The sequence below is a fragment of the Cylas formicarius genome, unplaced genomic scaffold, assembly GCF_029955315.1.
Source record: "Cylas formicarius isolate icCylForm1 unplaced genomic scaffold, icCylForm1.1 PGA_scaffold_7__23_contigs__length_41026272, whole genome shotgun sequence".
Classification (NCBI taxonomy): Eukaryota; Metazoa; Arthropoda; class Insecta; order Coleoptera; family Brentidae; genus Cylas; species Cylas formicarius.
The window spans coordinates 26,517,141-26,540,330 of record NW_026844352.1 but is presented as its reverse complement, the minus strand read 5'-3'; the positions used below and the strand labels follow the sequence as shown (position 1 = coordinate 26,540,330).

Genomic DNA, 23,190 nt, shown 5'->3' with positions numbered 1-23,190 from the left:
CACTTTAGTAATGAGTTTGATTTGGAGCGAGTACTTAATAAAAGTGACTAAAGTAATAAACTACTACAACATATTGAATTCTATACTTTTTCTGCAACTATTAATTTTTGGGTACATTTTTGCAAAATCTCACAAATACATTTGCTCAGTGACTGGTAACTTGACCGACAGAATTGACAAACGTCAAAATACCAATGTCTAATTCTACCAATACAATTCGATCGCTCCCAAATTCGTGCTTCAAGTACCGGAAACCCTCAAAGTGGCTCGCTTTAATAGTAAATGGTAATGACTTGCTTAATAACTGCATTCTGTATATTTCTTTTTTCATTTTTCTGAAACCCAATATGAATAATAATAGACTAGTGTACTTATTTTTAAAAAATGTTCTAATAACAAGCAAGTACATTAAAACGTACTTCATTCAAAATTATAAAAACTTTTTTTTTTAATTAATTTAAACCAAAAAATTAAACAACCTTAATTCATGTTTTATTTATTTGAATATTTCAAAGATTGTTATATAGATGCACAAATATTGTCAAGATAATAATAGTCACAGTCAAATTTCATCATTCAAAATTCTACAAACTTAACCAAGGATATCACAGAAATTTGACTTAAAAATTACCCTAAAACTTAAATATTTATACAACCATAACATACTATTATAAAGGTTTCGTCTGAAATTAGCTTAATGAAGAAACCAAACATTTTAAAAACTCATTTCTCTACTCTGTCCTGTATCTTAAATGAATCTAGACTAGTTCACATTTATATATATATTTTATCGCAGGGTGTAATTGATGGCGGTTGCTTTTTATTATCACTTTACTAACACAAATTGCTCAATTACTAACTTAAAATAACACTGACTATTGAGCCAGGTTAACTTGTTATTATGCAGAAGTTGCACAGCAGACAAAATGAATAAAGTGATTTTCGTAAAGTTAAAATGGCAACAAAATTTTAATTTTATTTATATATTCGGAGGTCTCGTAAATGAATTATTTGATTATTGATATCCTTTTACTGCATTTTTTTGACGAATTTTGCAATACATAAAATTTATCTAAAACATAAAAAGATCAGTTAAATTTTACAGTATTCAAGAAATTCTCTATAACTCACTGGGTATAATAGTGGCATATTCACAAAATAATAATTACAAGAAAATCAGTGATTTGGGAAAATAAAAACTTAATTAAATATTGAGATAACATATCAATTCTCCTACTTATTACAAAATTTTAGAGTGATGTATTTCTTTATAATTACATATATTATTATTCCCTTTTCAGAACAAAACATATTTATATTAACTAAAAGTAGCTATTGTTTGATATGTGCCACTATGGCACCCAGTGAGCGGACTGAACCCAAGGAAACTGACCTATTGCTTACAAATACATAACTTTGAGAACCATGTCCATTTAAAGTTACACCCCACTCTATATGTTTTAAACATTTAATAACTTCATATATAAATTTCTTGTAAAAATATGGACAATACTATCATTGGGTTTGGTTTATTACACATTAGGTAACCGCAAGTCTCATCTCGTCCCATCTCGATTATTATGCTACCACCAAAGGCTCATCGTCAGAAAAGCCAATAATCTGCGGACTGTCCTCTTCCTCTAAACTGTGGTCATCGAAAGTGGCCGCTCCCGACCTAGAATTGTAGTGAGAGTTTGCGAACCTAACGAAACTGTTGTGCAGCCGTCGATTTCGTACAACCAAGAACCCAATTATGGCCAGAAAAGCGACTACTATAAGAAGGCTCGGCACAATAATGGCGAGCAAACTAACTGAACTTTCTTGCTTCGAAGCCTGTGCACCGATATTCCTGCTCACTTTAGCAGACAGTTTTGACTTTATGCCCTTGTCTGTCTTAATTCGAATGGCAAAACTGTACATCAAAGCAGAATCATTAGTGTATATAAATGGAGGGCGTTCCACTAAGAATTTCATTGCAGTAGTTTCATTCATATCACTTCCTTCATGTACAAGAATCTCATACTTATAAGGTCCACTCTCCTTAGGTAATGTTTGTTCCTGCCAGTATAGGAATAAACTGCCGTTTGATTCGGCTTGCACCATTAATTCAGTTGGTGGTGGTATAAATGGACCACTGAAAATAACTGGCTGTGACGGAATAGCATTAGGTATGGCTGTTTGAACGGTAATGCTGTATACGGCTCCCTGTTCAATATTAGCGCTATACTGATATTGATTTTTCTCAGTTCCAAAGTTCCACCTCCGTTTGGTTGTCGTTTCCCGTATAGTGACCTGGAAACCCGCCAAGGCGTCACTCAATTGAAAATTAGTATCCCGAGTAAATTATTGGCGGCAGACCGAGATAAATAATAGAGAAAACATTTTTTATATAATCAACTCACCAAATATGAATGATTTTTCATGGTTGAACATGTTGGTTCCCACGTAACCGTCATATTTAGAGCATCAAGCGGATTGGACCCAACTCGAACATTCTTTGGAGGCGCTCTCGGGTTTTCAGATGTTCTGACGGACAGAATCTTGTCCGACAAAGGACCATAACCATGGGGACCGATGATGCCGACCAGAAACATGTAAGTCTCGCACGCGCCAAGATTTGGAATTGTTATTGAAAGGTTTGTAGTTCTCAACATTGCTTCTATAAACAAATATAGCATCTCAAAAACCATTCCGAGTTAAACATGTAAATATTACTTTTATAGAGTTGTTCTTCATCGATGCCATAATACACGCCGTAGACCCAGCTGATCTTAGAATTCTTTTCCGGTCGCTCCCATGACAGTTTAACTGTAGTACCTATTTCCTTAAGAATGATCGCTTGGGTACTTTTAATCACTGGTAGAGGGGTGCCGACCGTATAGGCGGAAATAAATTTATGGGGACCTTCAATATTCTTGCGGAAAGCATATACCTATAATAACGAAAAATAAATATGTATTTGTCCGTTAAAGAAAGCTTTTTTTTGCACCACTCGGTAAGCAGTTTTTCACCAAACACACCTCTAACTTGTAAAACGCTCCGGGTGCCAAAGTCAGTGTACAGTTTTTGTTTTTTGTGGTGTACAGGGGTATTGCAGGATACTGTCGTTCAGGGTGTATCATAATCCTGAAGCCATCTGCGTCACCCCTGTATGTCCACACTAAAGATACACTTTGATTGGTTGATGACACAACTCTCAGATCTTCAATCATATTGACGTTTGTCTCGGCGTCGAAAGTTATCGTTGCTACTTCAGAGGACTCACTTTCATACCGTCCATTGCTGGCTTTCACCTAAAAAAAAAAAGATACCTCACATGATAACGTCATATTCCGTTAATTCGACAATATTATGAAAGATCAACTCCAAAATCTTTTGTATTAATGAAATTATTTCACTTACGGCAAAGGAATATTCCTGGTTGTGTTGGAAATCTGCAGATAACAAATGGGAAGTTTCATTCCCATTCAACTTTAGAACAATAACAGCTGAATCGATAGGAGCCCAAATTATTCGGTAACTCTGAATAATGCCGTTTGGTTGAACGGGTGGCTGCCATGCAATTAATATATGAGATCCGTTTTTCTGAACCGCGGTTGTGTTCCACGGAGGTGTTGGTTTACCTAAAGAAATATTCCAAAGCGTTCTCATTTTAAAATGTCGAAATAAACATTTGAATTATTTTCGGTTACCTTCCAAAGTCGATGCAACGAAATATTTTGCCGGAGGAAAAACAACGTCAGTCTTCAGCACCCTTACATATACCGTCATATTATAAGACGTAAATGGTTTTAAACCTTCAAACAGATATTCCTTTTGATCGCTCCAGCTTTTATTGTGCCATTTATCTAGGCCGAGCTGAGTTATCGACGGCATAAACTCAAGTGTTACGTTATTTGGGGGTGGAGCAATCGTCCAATATAGAAACAGGGATGTATCATTCGTGCTACCTGCTTCAAAGCCCATCTCCAATACCTGACAATTATTATATTAGTTCATATTATTGACAAAATCAACCCGTCTTAAAACAAATAATAATTTTGCTATTAAAATCTAACTCAGTAACCAATAGTACAAACTATGTTTTGAATTTTTTATTGAACTGCAGCACTAATTCCTCATATATGCATAATCTGATGCCATGGTACTTTCTACAAGCTGCAACAATTATATTTGTTGTCATTATTCAATATAAAACCGCATATGCAATACTGAAATATCCCAATTTTATGGAATGGTCCTTGTATTAATTAATATAAAAATGTTCAATTGCAGTGACAATAACTGATACGTTGAGTGATAAGTTACAGGTGGGATTTGGTGCTTCGTCTGCTGATATTTAACATTTACATAAACGGCCACTAATGAGAGAAATGTGTTTTGCTTTACTGATGATACTGCAGCGATTGTGCCGGGTAAATCTTGGGAGGATACTATTGTGAACAAGACGTAAACTGTAAATGTAACAACTTTCTTGAAAGAAAAACTTTTACAGAATATCGGCCACACTGATTGATGAAATGTTTTCTTGGAACAGTCATACTAATTATGTAACTTACAAAATCAGAAAACTAATATATAAATTCTATGAATTAGGTAATATGTTATCTTTGAAGGGACTAAAAAAGGTATAATTATCACTGATAATTGCAATAATGAACTTTAGATTGCAGGTGACTCAAAAATGGATTATAAAAACAATGTATTTAAAAAAAAAAACGATACTTTTTGAGGCGAGCTTATTTTTAAACAAATCAGTGAGAAGATTTATGTTTAAAACCAACTATTATAACACCAAAATAAATCATGGTATTAACACAAGACCTACTGCCCAGCACAATGTGGCTCTACAGAACCCCAAACATGTAGCAACTAAGAGTTAAATCATATAACAGAATAAAAAAAGGGTTACCTGACTGGATTAGGGTCTTGATTTGGTTTATTTGGAATAAACCAAATCAAACCATAATCTAATAATAAAAGCTCTACGGTAAAACTTTTAAATTAAGTAAACAAAACCTTTACTGGTTTAAACAACACATGGCAAACACACAGTATCCTAAGATACCTCAGTTCGCCCAAAAAGTTATTCTTGATAATTGTTAACTTTTGATAATATATAGATTATTAATAATGTAATGTAACTGCTGATTGTTAATTTTTATATTTATAATCAAATGAACAACAATAAATATAGGATACAATTAATAATACCCATGTTTGAGTAGAGGTTAAAAACAAGAAAATATCTTTGCTGAATACATGTGTATAAAGCAAAGATTATAAATTAAATTACTATACCAATATTTCCCCAGATTCTTTCACATTTTTGTACTTTTAAGCTTTTACCAGGTGCATTTTCCATTAATACCCATAGGGTCAACAATTATTATGGGAACCTGCAACTCTCTATTAGTAAAATGTTCAACTCCCTACCTAAATCGCTTTTTAAATTGGATTTCACCATAAAACTCCAATGGATTTTGCAAGTTTTGGATAAGTTTGTACACATCCTCAATATAAATATATGTTTTAATGATTGTCGAGTTAAATTAAAATTTATATCATACCTGATAAACTCGGGATTTTCTAGTACAGTTTGATTCGTCATATCCATCCTTACAGTTGACTTTTCCATCACACATCACCGATAACGGATAACAACTACCACCATCGCACGGGAAGAACCCGACACTGCAACTAGGAGTGGCCGGCTCGTTTGGCAAATACTGTTCACAATTCACTTCGTCAGTCCTGTCAGGGCAATCGTAAACACCGTTGCAAACCTGAGTCATCTGAAAAAATCAAATATGGGTAATTTTCGTATGAAATTAGAAAACGCAATGTGTTCATACCGAAATGCAACTGCCATCGTTTCTACATTTGAACTCGAGAGGTGTACATCGGCTAAATCCATCACAATGCTGCTCATCCTCTCCATTGGGGCAATCGTAGCTGCCGTCACACACCCACGATGCCAAAATGCATTGACCGGAATAACATTGAAACTCGTTAACGTCGCACCAACCGCTTTTAGGGGTAGACTGAGGGGTTGGCGGTTGCGTAGTGGATGCTGGCAAGTTTTGGCAGTCCGATTCGTCGCTGTTATCGCCACAATCGTCCACCTCGTCGCACCTCCACCAAAAAGGTATGCAGCGGTCATTTTGACATTTGAACATCCAATCTTGACAAGTGTTATTCTGCAAAAAAAATAATGTTAATAATTATCGACATTTATACAGATATTGACGATAACCTATTGCCTACCTTTGGAAGGAATGTATTACTCGGAGTTTTTGGAATTTCCGTTTTCGTACAATTTTCTTCGTCCTTTCCATTGGTGCAGTCTTTGTCACCATCGCAAACCCACGTATTGAAAATACATCTGTTGGTAGGCGGTCCACAAGAGAATTGCAGTTCCGAACAAACATTGTTGGTGCAGTTAGCTTCATCAGAGCTATCTCTGAAACGAAACCAGATTCATTCGCGGCGAATTTGAATCAAACAGAGAATATGCATTAAACTTTCAACACACAACAAGAACAATAGAGAAAGAAAAATTAGGTGGAACAATTAGATCAGGTTATAGAGATAAAGAGGAAATAATAATATCACTGATGCTATTAAATTATTTAACGAGTACAAAGAAATCAAGACTACATGGCGAATTTTGTATGGTAAAAAACAGTCAATCAGCCAATGTTGGTTGACTAATTTAGAAGTAATTTGTACTGTAAACTGGACAGTGAAAACTATGAGCTGCTTTAGGAGCTGTGGCACGGATATGAACGTTAATTTTGTCAAGAATTCCAAGAACAGCAGCTTTTCCATAAACAATATTATCTTGTGACTCGCAGATATCGGCACCATATTTAGAAGGAAAATATTTTAACATCTATGCAATTGCCCAAAATGAGAAATTAAAAAGTACAACATAAACAGACACATGAGGCGCATTCAAGATGAGAACGCACAAGAGGACAATATAAAATTTTAACTCATTTCTGCTGATCAAGTCTGGAGTAATTCTAATAAAAACAAGCATCTGGAAAGATACAAAGGAGTAAATATTACACCTTTAAAATTAGAAACATCTAGAACTTCTACATCTATTTTATAGTCATATTTAATACAAAAACATCAGCTGATTTAATAATAAGCCTTAATTTTCGTGTGGCCCGCAAAAAAAAACACATCTTCGTGAATATTATTTATAAATTAAATTAAACCGGAGATGCCCAAGGTGCGACCCCTGTGGAACCCTAGTTACTTTCGAAAAATTGATGAAATCGATTCTTTTCGAAAGTATACGCACTCTCCACTAAACTCGAAATCTCGGCAACGGTAGGTCCTAGGGGTCTCCCATTGGTACAAAACGAAACAGCGTAAAAAAAAGTATAAAAAGTATTGAAGTGTTAAAAAAAAATTGCGTTTCCAATGGTTTAAGAAAGAAATAATTTCTCGAAAACAGTTAACGCGACGAAATAGTTCTTAAACGAAAAGACGTAGAAGATTCGACTCCATAAAATTTTATTCCTGAACATTTTTCAAAAATGTACAGGGTTCGCCGCAAATAAAAAAAAAACGAAAAATGGGTCCCCCTAATATTTTACATGACGATATAGCCCGCATAACAGCTATCGACTTCAGATTTTGCAGAAGTCCACACCCGTATTTCATCTGTTGAAAAAGGACTCACTCAAATCGCGCAAAGTAATTTTATTGAAATTTTTGAAAAATTTTTATGGTTATTTTCTCCAAAACTATTAACCCGATCGACAAAATTTGTGAACCAGGAAATGCTTTTTTCGGATATATTTTTTTATTATTTACAAGGTTTTTCATTTATAGACTAAAATCTAATTAAATTATTAGCCATAAATCAAAATTCGTGGAAAACATGGTCAATTGCTTTAATTGCTTTTACAGTTTTCGTCTATCGCATACGCTGTTCGAGATATTTGAAAAAATACAAAGAAAATCGCCATTTCTCGCCCTCAATCTAGACGCGATGACGTCATTTACTATTACCACGTGCATGGTTTCAGAAAACAAGTATTTTCCTGAAAACCACTTAGTCTATTGGAAAAAATCACATACGAGAAAACGTGGGAGATTCAGGGCTATAACCTCTATTTCGGCCATTGTTTGAATTATATAAAGGGTGTATCGTTTATGGGGAAAAAAATTAAAACATCCTAAAAATTTCCGTTTTTGAGTGTAAATTATAAGGGATAAATGAAAAACTGCTAAAGATGCGATAATTTGATTTGAACAGTATCGTAAACTGTGTCGAGAGAGAGCCGCAGGGTTCGTCAATTATACAGGGCACGCGACGTATTTGAAAAAATATCATTCGACAACACTATTATTTGTACAAATTTTAATATTTAAAGTTTGCCATAACTATGAAGTCCGGAGAGACTTGAAAGAAACTTTATACAGGTTGTTGGCGCAATAAAATTACATCGATTTTGCGAATGTGGTCCGCAGGAACACGATAGAAAAACAATATCTCCCTCTAGAACAAGAAACTGCGAAGCGATTTGACAATGCGTTTAGGGATCAGATAAATAGCTAACGAACTGTGAAATCAAGACCCGAGAAGAAAATAGCCGCAAACTAACCTGCAATCGGGCTCGTCATCACATTTCCATGTGGAAGGTATGCAAGTCACTGCTCCGGACTTGCACTGGAACTCGTCCTCCGCTTTGCAGCTAACAGGTTTGTCAGCGTCGCAGTTGCTTTCGTCGGAACCGTCGCGGCAATCGTTTTCATGGTCACATCGCCAATTCAAAGCCACGCAACGGCCATTATCGCAAGCGAATTGCGAGTCTGTACAGTTCTGGCGAGGGCAATTCAATTCGTCTGAACCGTCGGCACAGTCTTTATCATAATCACATCTGAAAAAAATAATTAAGGACATGCGAAAACGGTGTGTTTAGAAGATGAGTTCGCGAAAGGGGGCTCCACTTACTTCCAGTAATGGGGAAGACACTTTCCGTCACCACAAACATGGAAAGTCGGGGGACACGTTTGAGTACCGCATCTTGCTTCATCGGATCCGTCGCCGCAATCATCTTCGCCATCACATTTCCAACCCTTGGGAACGCACAACCCGTTAGCGCATGTAAAGTGCTCCGGACTGCAACTCTTATTTACAGCCAGGCACGTGCCATTCGCGAACGGTTCCACGCCGCCGGGGCATAAACATTTTCCCGCATCCGACATTTCCATTCCGTCGGGGCACAAGCAAGTGTAATTGTTTTTGGGCAAACCCACACAAATATAAGGGCACGAGGCGTTCGCACATGCGTTGGTGCCTACAAATAACGACCAACAATAAAATTATACTGGGCTTTTGCAAATTACCTCCTTACCTGTACGAAGGCCCGTCGCGAAAATTTTCAAATCCATAATTCCCGAAACATCTTTCAATAGCGTCCCGTAACCTTTGTATATGTCTTTGTCGCTGACAAATATGGCGTTTTTTTTCCAATCGTCCCAATACATGTCGTTCTTAAATACGGCGATCGCAAAAGGGTGTGAAACGACATCCACATCGTGTACTATTTTAATAAAACCATCGCCATGCAAATCGGAACTACCTATGTAATCTTGGCGGGCGTCGACCCAGTAAATCCTGTTGAAGTTAATCGTGTGTCTTTCAAAATGTACCTCACTAACCCGGAAAATGTGGCGCACTGTTGGCCAGAAGAAAAAAAAAATCCGGAAGAGAAGCCCTGTATTTTATACATGTATATCAAGACGATTTCTAATATTTTACTGTCCGTAACTTGTAGAATCTGCCAAATGCCAAATGAATCAAAAATAAAACCAATATCCAAAAATTTGAAAAACCAAATTACTCAAAAGTGGAATAAAGTGTTACCGTTATACTTCGACCAGAAATATAGTGCTTTTACAATCGACCCCGTGATTAACTTTGCCTACTGTTTATTACTCAACAACCGCAGGCCCTTATAGAACATCGTCCTAGAAATTTATCTACCTACACTAACAACCGGGATATTTTCATTCTTTTTCGCAGAGCAATTCCTGAAACATGCACATAAAAAAATTGCCACTATCGCTACTGTCGTCACCTAGTTCAATGATCAACTCCACCACTAATCGTTCTCGATATCTATTTTCTTCTTTTGTTACACGTTTTTCATAGTTAGACCAGCATTGTACTAATATTTTAGCTACCTCTTGCCGAATTAGTTTTATGGTACTATCACTAAATTTTGATGCAGTATTAGTTCTTCTTATATGCGCTTTCAAACCATCTCAATCAGGCTAAATATACAATCTCATTTCATGTCCGTTTTGTTGTGCTATCAAAAATATTTAATTTTTAATAATTTCAGAAGTAGTTTTTTGTGTAGCTCTCTTCAAAATATAAATCATTTTCGTGCAGAAATTCTTTAATTTTATTTGAAGAAATATTTGGAATTTTTCTAATTTGGGCTGAATGATAGGACACATTACCCAACACGATAACAGTATTTGGCGATGGTTTTGGCAACAGTTTATTTTGAAACCAGTCCTCAAATATTTCCGCGGTCATGTTTTCATAGTAATCCACACTTCTATCATCTATGAAGTTTTTGGCAGACAAGAACAAGGTATCTTTCAACCAACCATTTTTATATTATTATGCGTTTTCCATGTGATCTGTGATCACACCACCCTTTTTTAACTGTGTCGCGAGTGTCGAATCACGTTTCGTCTAAATACACTATTGGTCTATTTTGCCCTCAAAATTTTCCAATTGCATTTAAATAATCCACCCTCCATTACGAAATTCTTTGAGATTCCATTAGCGGTTGACGTTTATTAATTGTTTTGAACTGAAAGTCGATTTTCTTCAAAAAAGTAAGCAACGACTCTTTGGTACAACTAATGTTTAAGTCTGTCAGTACTTTTTTATGCAGTTCTAGGGTTAAAACACTATTTACTTTATAGGCGTCATAGATTATACGCCTAATTAGATCTGCGTGTTGCTCATTAAAAACTCGCAAAGTGCCCAGCATCTTCTCTCACTTTCCCCTTGACTATCATATTTGCAACAATTTTTCTTATAGTTGACGTCGGAACTTTGGTCATGTCACTTTCTTATCGCTGCTCCTACTTCCCCTTCTGAATTTCTTATAAAATTGTAAACATTCAAAACAATTTGTTTAGTATCCGAAGACAAATGGATCAGTTATTTTTTTGCTGAGGTAGTTCGCCTTCTAAATTGTCATTAGGTTCGACTACCATCTCCACTTCATCTTCAAATCATCTGCTTATTTCCACCGTCTCCACATTTTAAAGTATTAAAACAACAGCAACCTTCAGTACAGGTACTTACCCATACCCTTTGAACTATCCAGTGAAAACAGGCTCGTAGGGTTAAAACTCGAGAATCACGTACATAAATACGTACTTACTGGAAGCATCACATTCAAATACCTTCGTAATATATACGAACATATTGCAATTTAAATTAAACTCATAAGAACGATACCTATCACCTGATGTTAAAATAAACGCTTCTACTTTTTGAAAATATCATTTACGTTTCAAATAAAAATTTCAAGTTTTCTACAAATATTCGTTACGGTCAATCTCAGGCAAGATCTACTTAATGCAGAATAAACACTTGTTGGGATGGGTTTGCCCACGGTCCTGCTAAGATATGCGGTTAAGGCACTGTAAAATATTTAAAACGTCAAAGCAATAAATGCACTATATTTTTGGTCGTACTATACATAACTTTACTGTCCTGCCTCAGTAAAGTTGGGAAACGCAATGAAAATTTTAATCATTTATGTTATTCTGAACTGAACACTTACAAGAAAGTTGAAACCAATAAACTTCTGTTTGCGTCTAAAATAGGTTTAGGGATTTTATTTGTGTTTTCTTCCTTTTCATATAGCATTCATCAGACCTTCCTTAAATTTTGAAGTAAAACTGAGTTTTAAACATACTTTACTTTATTCTTACAATATAGTAGGTACTAAATACATTTTAACACACAGTTTTAGACTCCATGGTATGCAAGAAGTTTTATGAAGAACAGTTTTTTTTTTGCAAAAGCAATAAAGCAATTAGATGGTGCCATTATTTTCGCACACTCTATATAACAAAAAAACCTTAGACCAACTTTAAATAAATTTTTAAAATTACTGAACTAGTTTTTTTTTACGTTTTATTCCAAAAAAAAAACTAAAATCTAACTTCCACCGTTTCCGAATGTGAAATTAAACCTATTTTCTTTATCTTATTTACAAAATTTTTGCTTAAAAAGTAAAGGAGGCAGTTGCTTTACACACACATCTAGTTCTCCATTCAGATATATGTAAAATTTAATATTTGGATTTCAATTTAATTGGCGAGGTGACTGATAATGTGTAAATACAAATAGTTGTATGGAGTGCAAAATAAAATATATTATATTGGCAATTGTGCAGCTACCGACCAAATTTGAACTAGAACAGAGGTTTTTCAGCTTACCTATTAGCTATGTAATCCACAGTAATGCCATTAGGCCACTCAACTTTATCCTTCCCAAACAAGGTAAAGTTATTACTACCATCCAAGTTGGCCCGGTTGACCGAAGGATTTTCTGCCGACCAATCGGTCCAAAACATATATCCATGCTGGGGATGAAGAGCGATACCTCGCGGCTTTTTTAGCACTGTCTCGTTTAAAATCGTCCGTCTCATTCTTCCGCTGTAGCTGATGTTCGTCCTGATCAGTTCAATTTTGGCCCTCACCCCATCAACAAAATAGAGGTTTTCTGAGATCCAATCGAAAGCCATGCCTTCAATTGAAGCCAAATCGTTTGAAACTAACACCTCCGGCTTACCACCGCTAGTAAAGCACTGACGAGAAACTGTGTCTGACGAAATGTCCGCCCAATAGACGCAGTTGTTTTTTAGGTCGTAATCGACAGCGATCACGTTCTTTAGGTTGTACAGGGGAAGCACCTCCAGACTTTTAGTTACCAAATTATATGTACTGATACTTTCTCGTTGAGCAAACAACAGAAAATCGTAAATGACCTTCATTGGACAGGGTACCAAATCCGGGAGGTAGTGTTGTTCAAACCCTTGAACGCAGACGTCGCCCGAAATTTTTCTATAACCCTTAGTTCTATTGTAAAACTGACCCGGTTCACATTTAATAGGAATATCGTAAGGATTGTACGACTGCAAAGACTTATCAAGAATACATCTCGGTGGCATTGTTTCAGTTTTGTTAAATCCAAAGTCACATTCGAAATCAAGTATGTCACAGTCACACGGCTGTTTAGAGATTAATCTGACAAAGTCGAGACCATTCAAACAATACGCCTTCGGAGTTCGTCTCTGGTAAGTGGTTTGTTCTCCTAAAATGCACGGTATGTAACTCCTGTTTTCTTCGGTTTGACTGGGCGACCACATTTTGTAATCGTTGGGTCCACATTGGGATTTGAAAATCCTTGCAAAGTCGACCTTTACGATGATCCAGTTGTGTTCTTTTGGCAGAGAACCAAACATTGTGAAGATTGTGGTGTTTTCACCCGGTTCAGTCATCAACCCGTAGAGTCTTATTTCTTCATTGTGAAACGCGGTCTGATTCCAATTTTCACCTTCGTCGATCGAATACAAAATATGACGCGTTTCTCCTTTCGCTTTGTAATACTTAACGGCGGACAAAATTCCACCGTGATCACCCATGTTGAAGAAATATAAATCTCTTAGAGTTTGGTGCCAAGTTAATCCGGCATCTAAACTGATATAAACCCCATAATGACCTTTAAGATTTGATCCCAAAACACCTGTGGCCATAATAATACCCGGTGCAGACTTGCTCGAGAGAATGCTCACAGATCGACTCTCTGGATAAAGCTGGCTAAATTTTTGACTCAGATGTAAAGAACACCCTTTGGAGGGTAAACACCCTGTAGATTGCTTTTCAATATCAACGGCCGGTGGTTTAATTAAGCGCCAAGATGCCCCGTGATTAAAAGTAATTACGGAGCCCAGATTGTAAGGGCCTAAATTATTACTGCCATTTGATTTGGGTTGGACAACCCTAGAAGCGATGTAAATTCCGGTAAGACCTTCGACTTTGTAGACGTCTGCAAATGCTTCATCAGCAATATGACTGCAAATAAGAGAACAGTAAAAGGTACATCATCAATAATTAAAATATTATTATATTATCTTAGTTAATAACATGGGTAAGTAGGTTTAATTAAAACTATTGTTAAAGTGTCAGTGAAGGAGTAAAATTTCATTTTATTATTTTTCGGAGTAATACTTGCCGCACCATCTACGTTTCAAAGGGCGAATCATTATTGAATAAACATCGACGAGCCGCAAAACACCGCTATTGAAAGCGTTGCAATCAGTTTATAAGCATACCCAGACCGACACACATCAAAAAGTATTCGTTTAAATTGTTATTGGTTATAAATAAAAGTTTGTGAAATATTTTTTTAGTGCAGTATAACAAATAAAAGTGTTTGTGAATCAGTTAGAGCTAATAATTATTCCATTCCATATAAAACTATTTCTAGATTTGTTACTAACAATATTATAAAGTTTAGAACTCTAAGGAGTGCCTTGATGGAGAACCCTAAGTTGATCTAAAGAAAAAGACAAAAAATTCAAAGCAAATTTATATCAATAATTCATGTCAATGCCGATGTCAATGACTTGATAGAAAATCCATGCACATTGTCATCACCTTCGCATTGTTAATGTAAACCTAACAAAGATGATATCAACACTGAAATAAATCCCTTAGTAAATACTTACTAAAGCCAAGTGTCTTGCCAAGTGCTGTTTGGAAAGAACGCAAAAACGTTTTCCAAGGAGAGAGTAAATTTAACTCTACCGCTGTTGCCTCCCAAATTCTCCGAGACGTACAAATTCGAGTGTTCCTCCGAGTGACTGGCCGCAACCAAAGCTCTATTTCCGGTAACATCCACAATGAGATAATTACCGATGGGTAATGTAGTGTCGAACATGCATGGTATCTGCCTTCCCAGTTTGTATGATACATACAACTGCAAGTTTCCCTATATATGCATAATATCACATGTCAAAACAGACCTGATTAAATATTCATAACAAAAAAATAAACATATGGAAAGTAATATAAGAAACAATTATTTGAAGTTATAAAATATACAAAGTGTTGTGTTAAGAATGCGCTAAAATGCTCTATAGTTCAGGAAGAAGAAGAGGAAGTTTTGATAATATAAAAGATTGATGTTCTACGTACTCGGTGTAGTGCATAATTTCATAACGACAAAAGTTTGAACGTCATATATGTATAAAGTTAATAATAAAGAAAATGGAAGTAGAAAATATTTTGTTTAAGAGAACTTTCGATTATGGGAAAAGTAAGTAATTATACCAATGCATAGATGGGATATGTTTTCTTATAGGCACACAACTTATTTGAAGAGATAGAAAATATTCGAACCCGCCAACTTTATAAAAAAATAAAATTTTCGTTTGAAGCACTTTGTTAATTTTTACATATTTCAAAATAAACTGAAAATTAACTTACATTTCTTGACGCACACTCTGTACAATGTGTCATAGCCTTACAGTGTTCAATTAACCCATATTATCCCAAGCATTAAAAAAAATAACATACTTTTTTGCTCTGAAATTATTTATTTTGTTGCACTTAAGAATAATAATAAATAATAAATAAATAATAATAAAAAAACTCGAAACATACAAAAGAATACTGGTGCGTAAACGAACGACTGGGAAAAGACATTAAATAATGTTTTGGGGCACATAAGATGTAACATATAATTTATACATAAATGTACAAAAGAAAGTTTTAATTCGACAGAAAACAACTAAAAGCAGATTCTTTTTCAAATACAACCTGATTTGATACAAAAAAAATGCATAATATTTTATGGTGCATGAGCGCACCACTGATAACACCTGGTTTCATTTTTGGTAATATTTTACAAAGCATGAACTATGTAAATGCCACATTACACTTATTACAAACGTAAATTGTGTGGCAGTGGCAGATTCTACATCTTCTTCGGGCTTTATTAGCATGAACATTCATGAGGCGACCTTGATTATCAAAACGCACTTCATCTATGGCAGGTGCAAGATTTCTTTGAGTTACTGTTTTATCAGTTTTTAAAAGTCGCAAAGCAATGCAAGATTTAAAATCAAATCAATCACTTCGTCATCAAAAAACAAAAATATTTCAAGCGGAGTTTTTCCAGAAAGCCTATTCTTTATTTCCTCACATGATCTAAATTCATCGGATATAGGTGTGTGAGTATACTCAATCTTCCATTTGACATTTTGACAGGACTGTTGAAGGATAGCTGTATCATTCGGTATATTTAACTTGAAAGTTCCAACTATATCAGTTGGTTCCCCAAACTCTTGTAGATTTATGTTATCGTTCATATCTTCTTCGTTAGTCAAGCTATCCACGTCGGGTGGAATATATACCGCGTCAATATGTTCTGTAAATATTTTTTCACGTTATTTTTAGTATAAATTTGCAAGGAATGGAATGCTACAACACATAAGAATACGTAAATCCAAATAATACTTACGACTTTCATTGTTGTTGTCCTCATCCATCACGATCTCCTCCATAGCCGCCTCTAATTCCTTTTGAGTCAAATACCTCGAAAATGGCATATTTCACGAACTGTAGCGTTCACTACACAAGGCACAAACTAATACTAAAGAAAACGTAATTGTTGGATGTTTATTCTACATGCGCTGACTTGTATAGACTTGCAATAACAAAGCTTCGTTTCACAGATAAAACCAGTGGTGCATTCACGCACCAGTAAATATTTTCAAAAAATAAAGCATAATCAATATGGTTCCATGTAATCTGCATGCTATAGACTTAACAAAAATGGCAATACAAATCCAAAATATATTTTTTTACTATTTTGCATTTACTTGAAAATGTGATACAAATTTATGTACCGCTTTTGTTAACTTTGAAGTCATATATAAGATCTTTCCTTTACCCATAAATTAGCGATTTCTACGGTTTTATGTCCTTTAGTAGTGATAATAATAAAATTTCTAAATGGATGTGCAAAATTTTTTCCTGGTTGTGACAAAAAAAATCATAGAATAGGTGGTGCATTTACGCACCACTGGGACAAAATGGGTTAATCTGAGTTAACAATAATTTCATTAAAAGTAAAATTAGAAAATTTTCATGATTTTTTTATTAACTTTATTGTAAGGTAGGTTTTTTGCAGCACATTGATGACGAAAAAATAAAATGTGTAATACAAGAAACAAATTTCACGGCATAAAATGTAATTTCGGTTGGGGGCACTCGCGTTTGTTCGACTAATTGAATTAATAAAGTAGAATTAGTCTCAACAACATCATAAGGGATCCTAAACAACACGTACACAATGCAGTTTAAAGACGAACGTATTTGGAGCGTATTTTTAACAATAGAAATACAAATTTTTGTTGCATCTACCAAATTTCTAGAAAAAAAACGTGTAAGTTTATTTAGAAAGACTTCCGATAATAAACAATGTTTAAACGCCCGGATATAATCTAAAGTTACCTTGGAGTCTTTCTTCGATGTAAACAGGTAGTCGTTTTTCATAAAGAAACTATGAACGTTCGTCGCGTAAACTTGATTCATACGGGTCCTGAACAATGTTTTCGAAAAAATGATTGTACTTAAACCATTGGGCTCGTATCTGTGAATTAGCAGTTGGTGATTGTCGTTAGTGTCTTTAATCCAGTAGAAAGATTTAACAAATTCGTGAGCTGGACGGAAAGTTTCACCAAAATCTTCAGTTATCCAAAGCTAAAAAAACACATTTGTCAATCTTCACTTCTCGAATTTTGTTTTTTGTTACAGCAAGCATTCGATAGAAGTTCTTACTTAACCAGGCTTACCTTACTTTGGGTGTCATTCTTGTCTAGGACGACGAAAGTGGAAGGTTGAAGTTCATGGTAGGACAATTGGCTTGGGGTAAACTTAAGTTCTATTCGCTTAAAACTTTTTCCGTAATTCGTGGTGACATAAATGAGATTGTGAAGAATGTCGGTAAACACAAACTGCAAGAACACAATCGACGTGATTAAATCGGAATTACATTTAACCACGTTTAAATAAGTAACAACATAAGCAAACAGTTACATCCAACGATTTTTCAAATAGTAATTATAAACAACAAAATACCCTTCAGTCATTTGCGCTATAAAAATGCAGGTTTAAATAAGAGCAACACATATTCAGTTTGCTTAATAAAATCAGATTTTAAAATAAGCTTGAATTATTTCCTGCGTTAGTTGAGCAACATTTTTAGAGACCCGCAATGGAGGGATTATCTAACAAAATTAAAACTAGAATTGAACTGAGGTGACTTTTACTTGATGAAAATCCATTTATCAAAATAAATAAGAACTAAAAGTTCAGATTTTCACGAAATTATATATTTTTACATGACAATTGTTTCGACAACAGCTGAACTTTTAGTTCTTATTTATTTTGATAAATTAAAACTACTTGGATCCTACTCATTTATTTTAATAAAAGGTATTAACATCGCATATGAAACGACGCGATTCAATTTTATTTACTTTGCGGTTTTTAACAAAAACGCTTCATGTGGTATTTCTTCTACCGCTTACAAAATTCTACTACACCCTCAAAAATCTTATCACATTCCTATGAAATAAGTTGTTTTATTTGCTTCAAAAACTTGCGGTGCAATTAGCGTTTTTGAAATAACGCCTTTTCGCATGCAAGACGACGATACGAATCCCATTTTATGCGAGCGAGGCAATACGTGCATGTTCCAGCAATTTTGTTTATATTTTTTGTCCTGCTTATCCGCTTAAAAATCCTAATCATTGTCACCAAAAACAACTAGACAAAATTTAATCTAAATTGGTATCTGTAAATTTATTGAGCAAAACGTGAAATAAAAGCGTTTCATTTAAAGTTTATAGATAATGTATTTATATTGTTCGTTAACTGTTTTTCGATTACTACTAATGCTATTTGGTATCTGTTGCGAAATCACAAACATATATATAGATAAATCGAATAAATACATTATGTAAATGATCTTGTGCAGGGTATGAAACCTGTGGTACATGAAAGATCAAAAACTGAGATGTAATGGCTATTAAGGCTATTGATATTATAATACTAAAACATTTAGATACTTACGTGCGTATTGTATACTGGATGGTTGTAAAATTTTTCCAAAGTCGCGTAACCCTTGTTGTTGGGCAGTTGAAATTGATCAGTTTTATTTTTATAGGTGTCGCCGTCATCGTAAGATATATAGACGGCGGAGGGGCTAGCTTGCTGCAGGCCCAAGATGCCAGATGATGGATCTCGAGCCAAGCAAATGACAACCTTACTGTGCTCGCCCACCCAATGGACCATCAGCTGTTTGTGGGTGTCATTAAGATAATTTATCTGCAAAATAAAAATATTAAACTAAGCTAAACGTCCGTATTACTTTCCTTTCGCCAAATTTACACAACCACTGAGGTGAACTGTAGTAAAATTTTATTTGCATTTCCAGTTTCAAAAGAAACACTATTCGTCGTTTGTTAACACTTTACTTTCAAGTTGAAATACGAAAAAGAAATACTAATGCACAATATCTGTCCTCAATGCCTAACCAAAAGTAATACAGTAACACAATTATACAGGGTGTTAAAAAACATATGCGGCAACGCTCGCTCCAATATACAAGGTGTGCACAGCTTGTGCGAAAGTAAAGAAAAAAATCATTTTCTTCGGTTTTTTTGAACCAAATTTGTGATCTATGGGTCCAAAACATAAATGTTCATAAAAATTCTTGTTGTCAAACAACAACAACAACGCAAACAACTGAAGGGTTAAAAAAGTTTTAGTTTTAGTGGAAATAAATCAGTTCAGAGGCGTACGTACTATTTGTTAAGATAACACCCGGGACAGCACTGGCCTTTTTTTATCTAGTTAAATCAAAATAATTTCTTTTATAAATGCGTCTTCAAATTTCAACAAAATTGGACAAACAATATTTAACGTATTGTGAAAAGGTCGGTTTTTCATTTATATTCAAGACCCCGGACCTACGTTTATATGAACCTTTTTTTTTATGACGATTCTCAAGCTGAGCGCAAGGTGTCGATTTGAATAAGTATATTCTACACGCACGCACGCAGGACATTATGTATCACATCTCTAGAAATTGATAAAATAAAAACCCATAATTTAATAAAATTCCACAGACTATGAATCACTTCAAACCACAAAACGACTTTACGTCATTTGTTATCATTTTGATGTTGTTTGAGGTTTTAAGGCAAATTATAACCGCAGGTCAATTTAAAAATATGTTTTTGGAGATGCATCAACTTCAATATTACTAATTCAAAAAACAAAAAATTGCCAATATCAAAGTTGTGAAATTACTAACTACGCTGATGATATCAACGTTCTGATTGTAATTGAAGATATTGCCAACCTTAAGCAGGTGGGAGGAGATAATTGTTAGCAAGAGTACGACTAATGTGGCAATCAATGGCAATGTTTACAGAACAGAAACATTACAAGTGCCATAAGTTTTTGGCTATGTTCTTCACTATATAATTTTGGAGTATTGAGCAGGTACGATATGCGTATCAAATTTTAAGTCTCAACCTTTGCTGCATTCTTTATACAAGAATATATATGCTGTTTGTCTTAAATAGTAAGTGCAGCGTACAAGAACCACCGATTATAACATATTCCAGGCATAGACCATGACTGGTTAAAATGCATATCATCAGTGTACTAGGTTTAATAATAGTTTACTGAACATCTTCTCAAAGTGCCTGTCCCCTATGGAAGTTGGCTGTCACATTGGTCCATATTACGTAGACGTAAGATGAGTTGAAGCAGATGGTATTTTTCATTCCGCATATGTTCAAAGTATTTTAGTTTTTTGCGTTTGACATTTGCAAGGAATTCTAGTCTTGCTCCGATGAGATTAAGGACCTTTTCATTTGTCATATGATGCATCCATGAAATTCTGAGTATACAGCGGTAGCACCACATCTCAAAAGCATCTATGCGTTTCCATGAGGCGTCGGTGATGGCCCATGCTTAGGTCCCATAAAGGAGGGTTGAGAATGCTAATTCTAGTGCGAACGGGTTGCAGAGTATATTTCGCATCTTGACAATAGCGATTTAAAAATGTTAAACTATAAAACTAAATAGAACTATACAATGTAGAAGAATATCACAGATTCATTAAAAACATTTAGGAATTATTATTTTTATTATCAAAAACCTAACCACCTAAAACACAATATTAACGCGCCACTACGGTATCCGCGTTGATGATGCTTTGGCCTTGAATCATAAAAGTTCACATCCAAATCAATCTATTCCTTTGTTTGTCGTTTAAAAGTTCTAATAAAACTCCTGCCAAAATCTTGCCTGAGTGGGCGTCCACAACGACGCAGCGCACATTGCATCGCACTTTTGCACTGGCGTAAAAACCAATATGGAGCAAAGGAACAAATCGCATCAAAATAGCTTCATTTACCCAAATTTTGAAACACCATTGCGAATAAATGTGGAATAATTGGTAAGACAAACATCCGATAAAAGCAACATTATTTAAGCATTTATTTATTGAATACCCTAAGAAATTTCTAATGTCCCTGCAAAACTGAGTCAGTGTGTATGTTTATTGATTTTATTTGAGCATTTATCATACAAAATGCCTGATTGAGCATGTACCAACTTGAAAAACGGGAATTACAAAGAATGCCCGATTCATCGGAAAGTCTCTCAGAAAAAAATGGCGTGGTTGTTCGACGCCGTTGCAGCGACACTAAACGTTAAGTACGCAGCTCTTAGTACTTTGCACCATGCTACAGAACCATATAGCTTAGATTATATGGCGGCCCTACTTATGATATGCTACTTCAGTTGATTTCGTATAGACTTTAAACTATTTTCTATCGGGTTTTAATCCGAAAGATCCGATATTCGACAAACTACCGATAAGTAAATTTCACATCAACAAAACTATCAATTCAGAATCCAGATGACAAATTTATTTCTGATAAGTAATTATAGAAATCAAAATATATTTAGTACGGGATGTAGACCACATATTTATTAACGTGTATAATTCAATCCTATGATATTAAAATTACAGTCCGTGATACGTAATGCCTACGTAGGGATACAGATACGTAAAACCAAGCATAATAATACTGATACATGAACATCAGGTAATAAATTAAAAATATGTGGAATTTTCCAGTTACGAATTTCTTCGAACCACAACGCAACCTGTTTCAGTTTCTAATGCCGTTTTACAGTATTGTTACAACTTATTCAATATATACGATAATCCCGAGTTTTCTCCCAAAAAGGAACTGTAACCAAATCAAACGATTAACGTTGAAAGTCACTACGAGGAAAACTGCAGACATCTAATAAAACAACTTAGCAATGACATCACTGGTTGAAAAGCTCAATAGAAGGATAAGAGTAAAAGTAAATTGTTTTTGGAAAATTTCTATATAGGTACAAATACACAACTTAGTGATACATTGAACTTTATTTTTATGTATTCGAAAAGCTTCCTAGTCGGCAATAAACTAAAATATGCTGACAAGTCGACCTCGTGACAGTGTCTCGATAACAACATTAGTCATTTATTTGCTGGTGTAAACTTAACGGAAAATAATGCACAACAGATAACCATTCCAAAAACATATGAATATATAATATGTCATTAGTTAATATTTAACCGACAATTCTTGTATATAACGTCATAGTTATAAGATTTTTATAGGATTTACAAAAAACCTTTCTTAGAATTAACAACATATTTCTAAAAAGTTAATTTTGAAGATAACAACAATCTGAATTACAAATTACATAATGTGATGTTAATCAATGAAAGCCTCTATACAGAATAGTTCACAATGAGTGGCCTATTAGTTCTGGATAGGAAACAAAGGACACCTTTCCAAATTTGCTATAGTGCCATTATGATAAATATTTTAGAATGTCCACCGCGCAAAGATCTTCCCGAGGGATAAATCACACGTGAAAGTATTGATATCTTTGAAATCCTTGCAATAGTACCGTGGTTATAAAATTTTGAGATTTAATCACTTCAATTTGGCTCTAATTGTATTTTTT

The 23,190-nt window shown here is 34.8% G+C and overlaps 1 protein-coding gene across 3 annotated transcripts in view; it reads right to left on the bottom strand.

The window, feature by feature from the left end:
• Positions 1–480: 480 nt before the first annotated feature.
• LOC132705655 (sortilin-related receptor-like) overlaps positions 481–23,190 on the bottom strand; it is a 33,286-nt gene continuing 10,576 nt past the window's right edge. For 2 of the 3 annotated variants that reach the window (XM_060676404.1, XM_060676402.1), the window contains 17 exons: positions 19,213–19,467; positions 17,931–18,092; positions 17,590–17,838; positions 14,799–15,061; positions 12,505–14,142; positions 9,381–9,643; positions 8,978–9,323; positions 8,628–8,903; positions 6,268–6,463; positions 5,856–6,200; positions 5,571–5,795; positions 3,693–3,975; positions 3,403–3,623; positions 3,021–3,293; positions 2,716–2,932; positions 2,403–2,659; positions 481–2,292 (listed from right to left, as the gene is read on the bottom strand). In XM_060676404.1, the coding sequence (XP_060532387.1) occupies positions 1,579–2,292; positions 2,403–2,659; positions 2,716–2,932; positions 3,021–3,293; positions 3,403–3,623; positions 3,693–3,975; positions 5,571–5,795; positions 5,856–6,200; positions 6,268–6,463; positions 8,628–8,903; positions 8,978–9,323; positions 9,381–9,643; positions 12,505–14,142; positions 14,799–15,061; positions 17,590–17,838; positions 17,931–18,092; positions 19,213–19,434 (6,150 nt within the window). In that variant the 5' untranslated portion in view covers positions 19,435–19,467 and the 3' untranslated portion in view covers positions 481–1,578. The remainder of the gene's footprint in view (positions 2,293–2,402; positions 2,660–2,715; positions 2,933–3,020; positions 3,294–3,402; positions 3,624–3,692; positions 3,976–5,570; positions 5,796–5,855; positions 6,201–6,267; positions 6,464–8,627; positions 8,904–8,977; positions 9,324–9,380; positions 9,644–12,504; positions 14,143–14,798; positions 15,062–17,589; positions 17,839–17,930; positions 18,093–19,212; positions 19,468–23,190) is intronic. The other variant, XM_060676403.1, reaches the window with a different exon arrangement.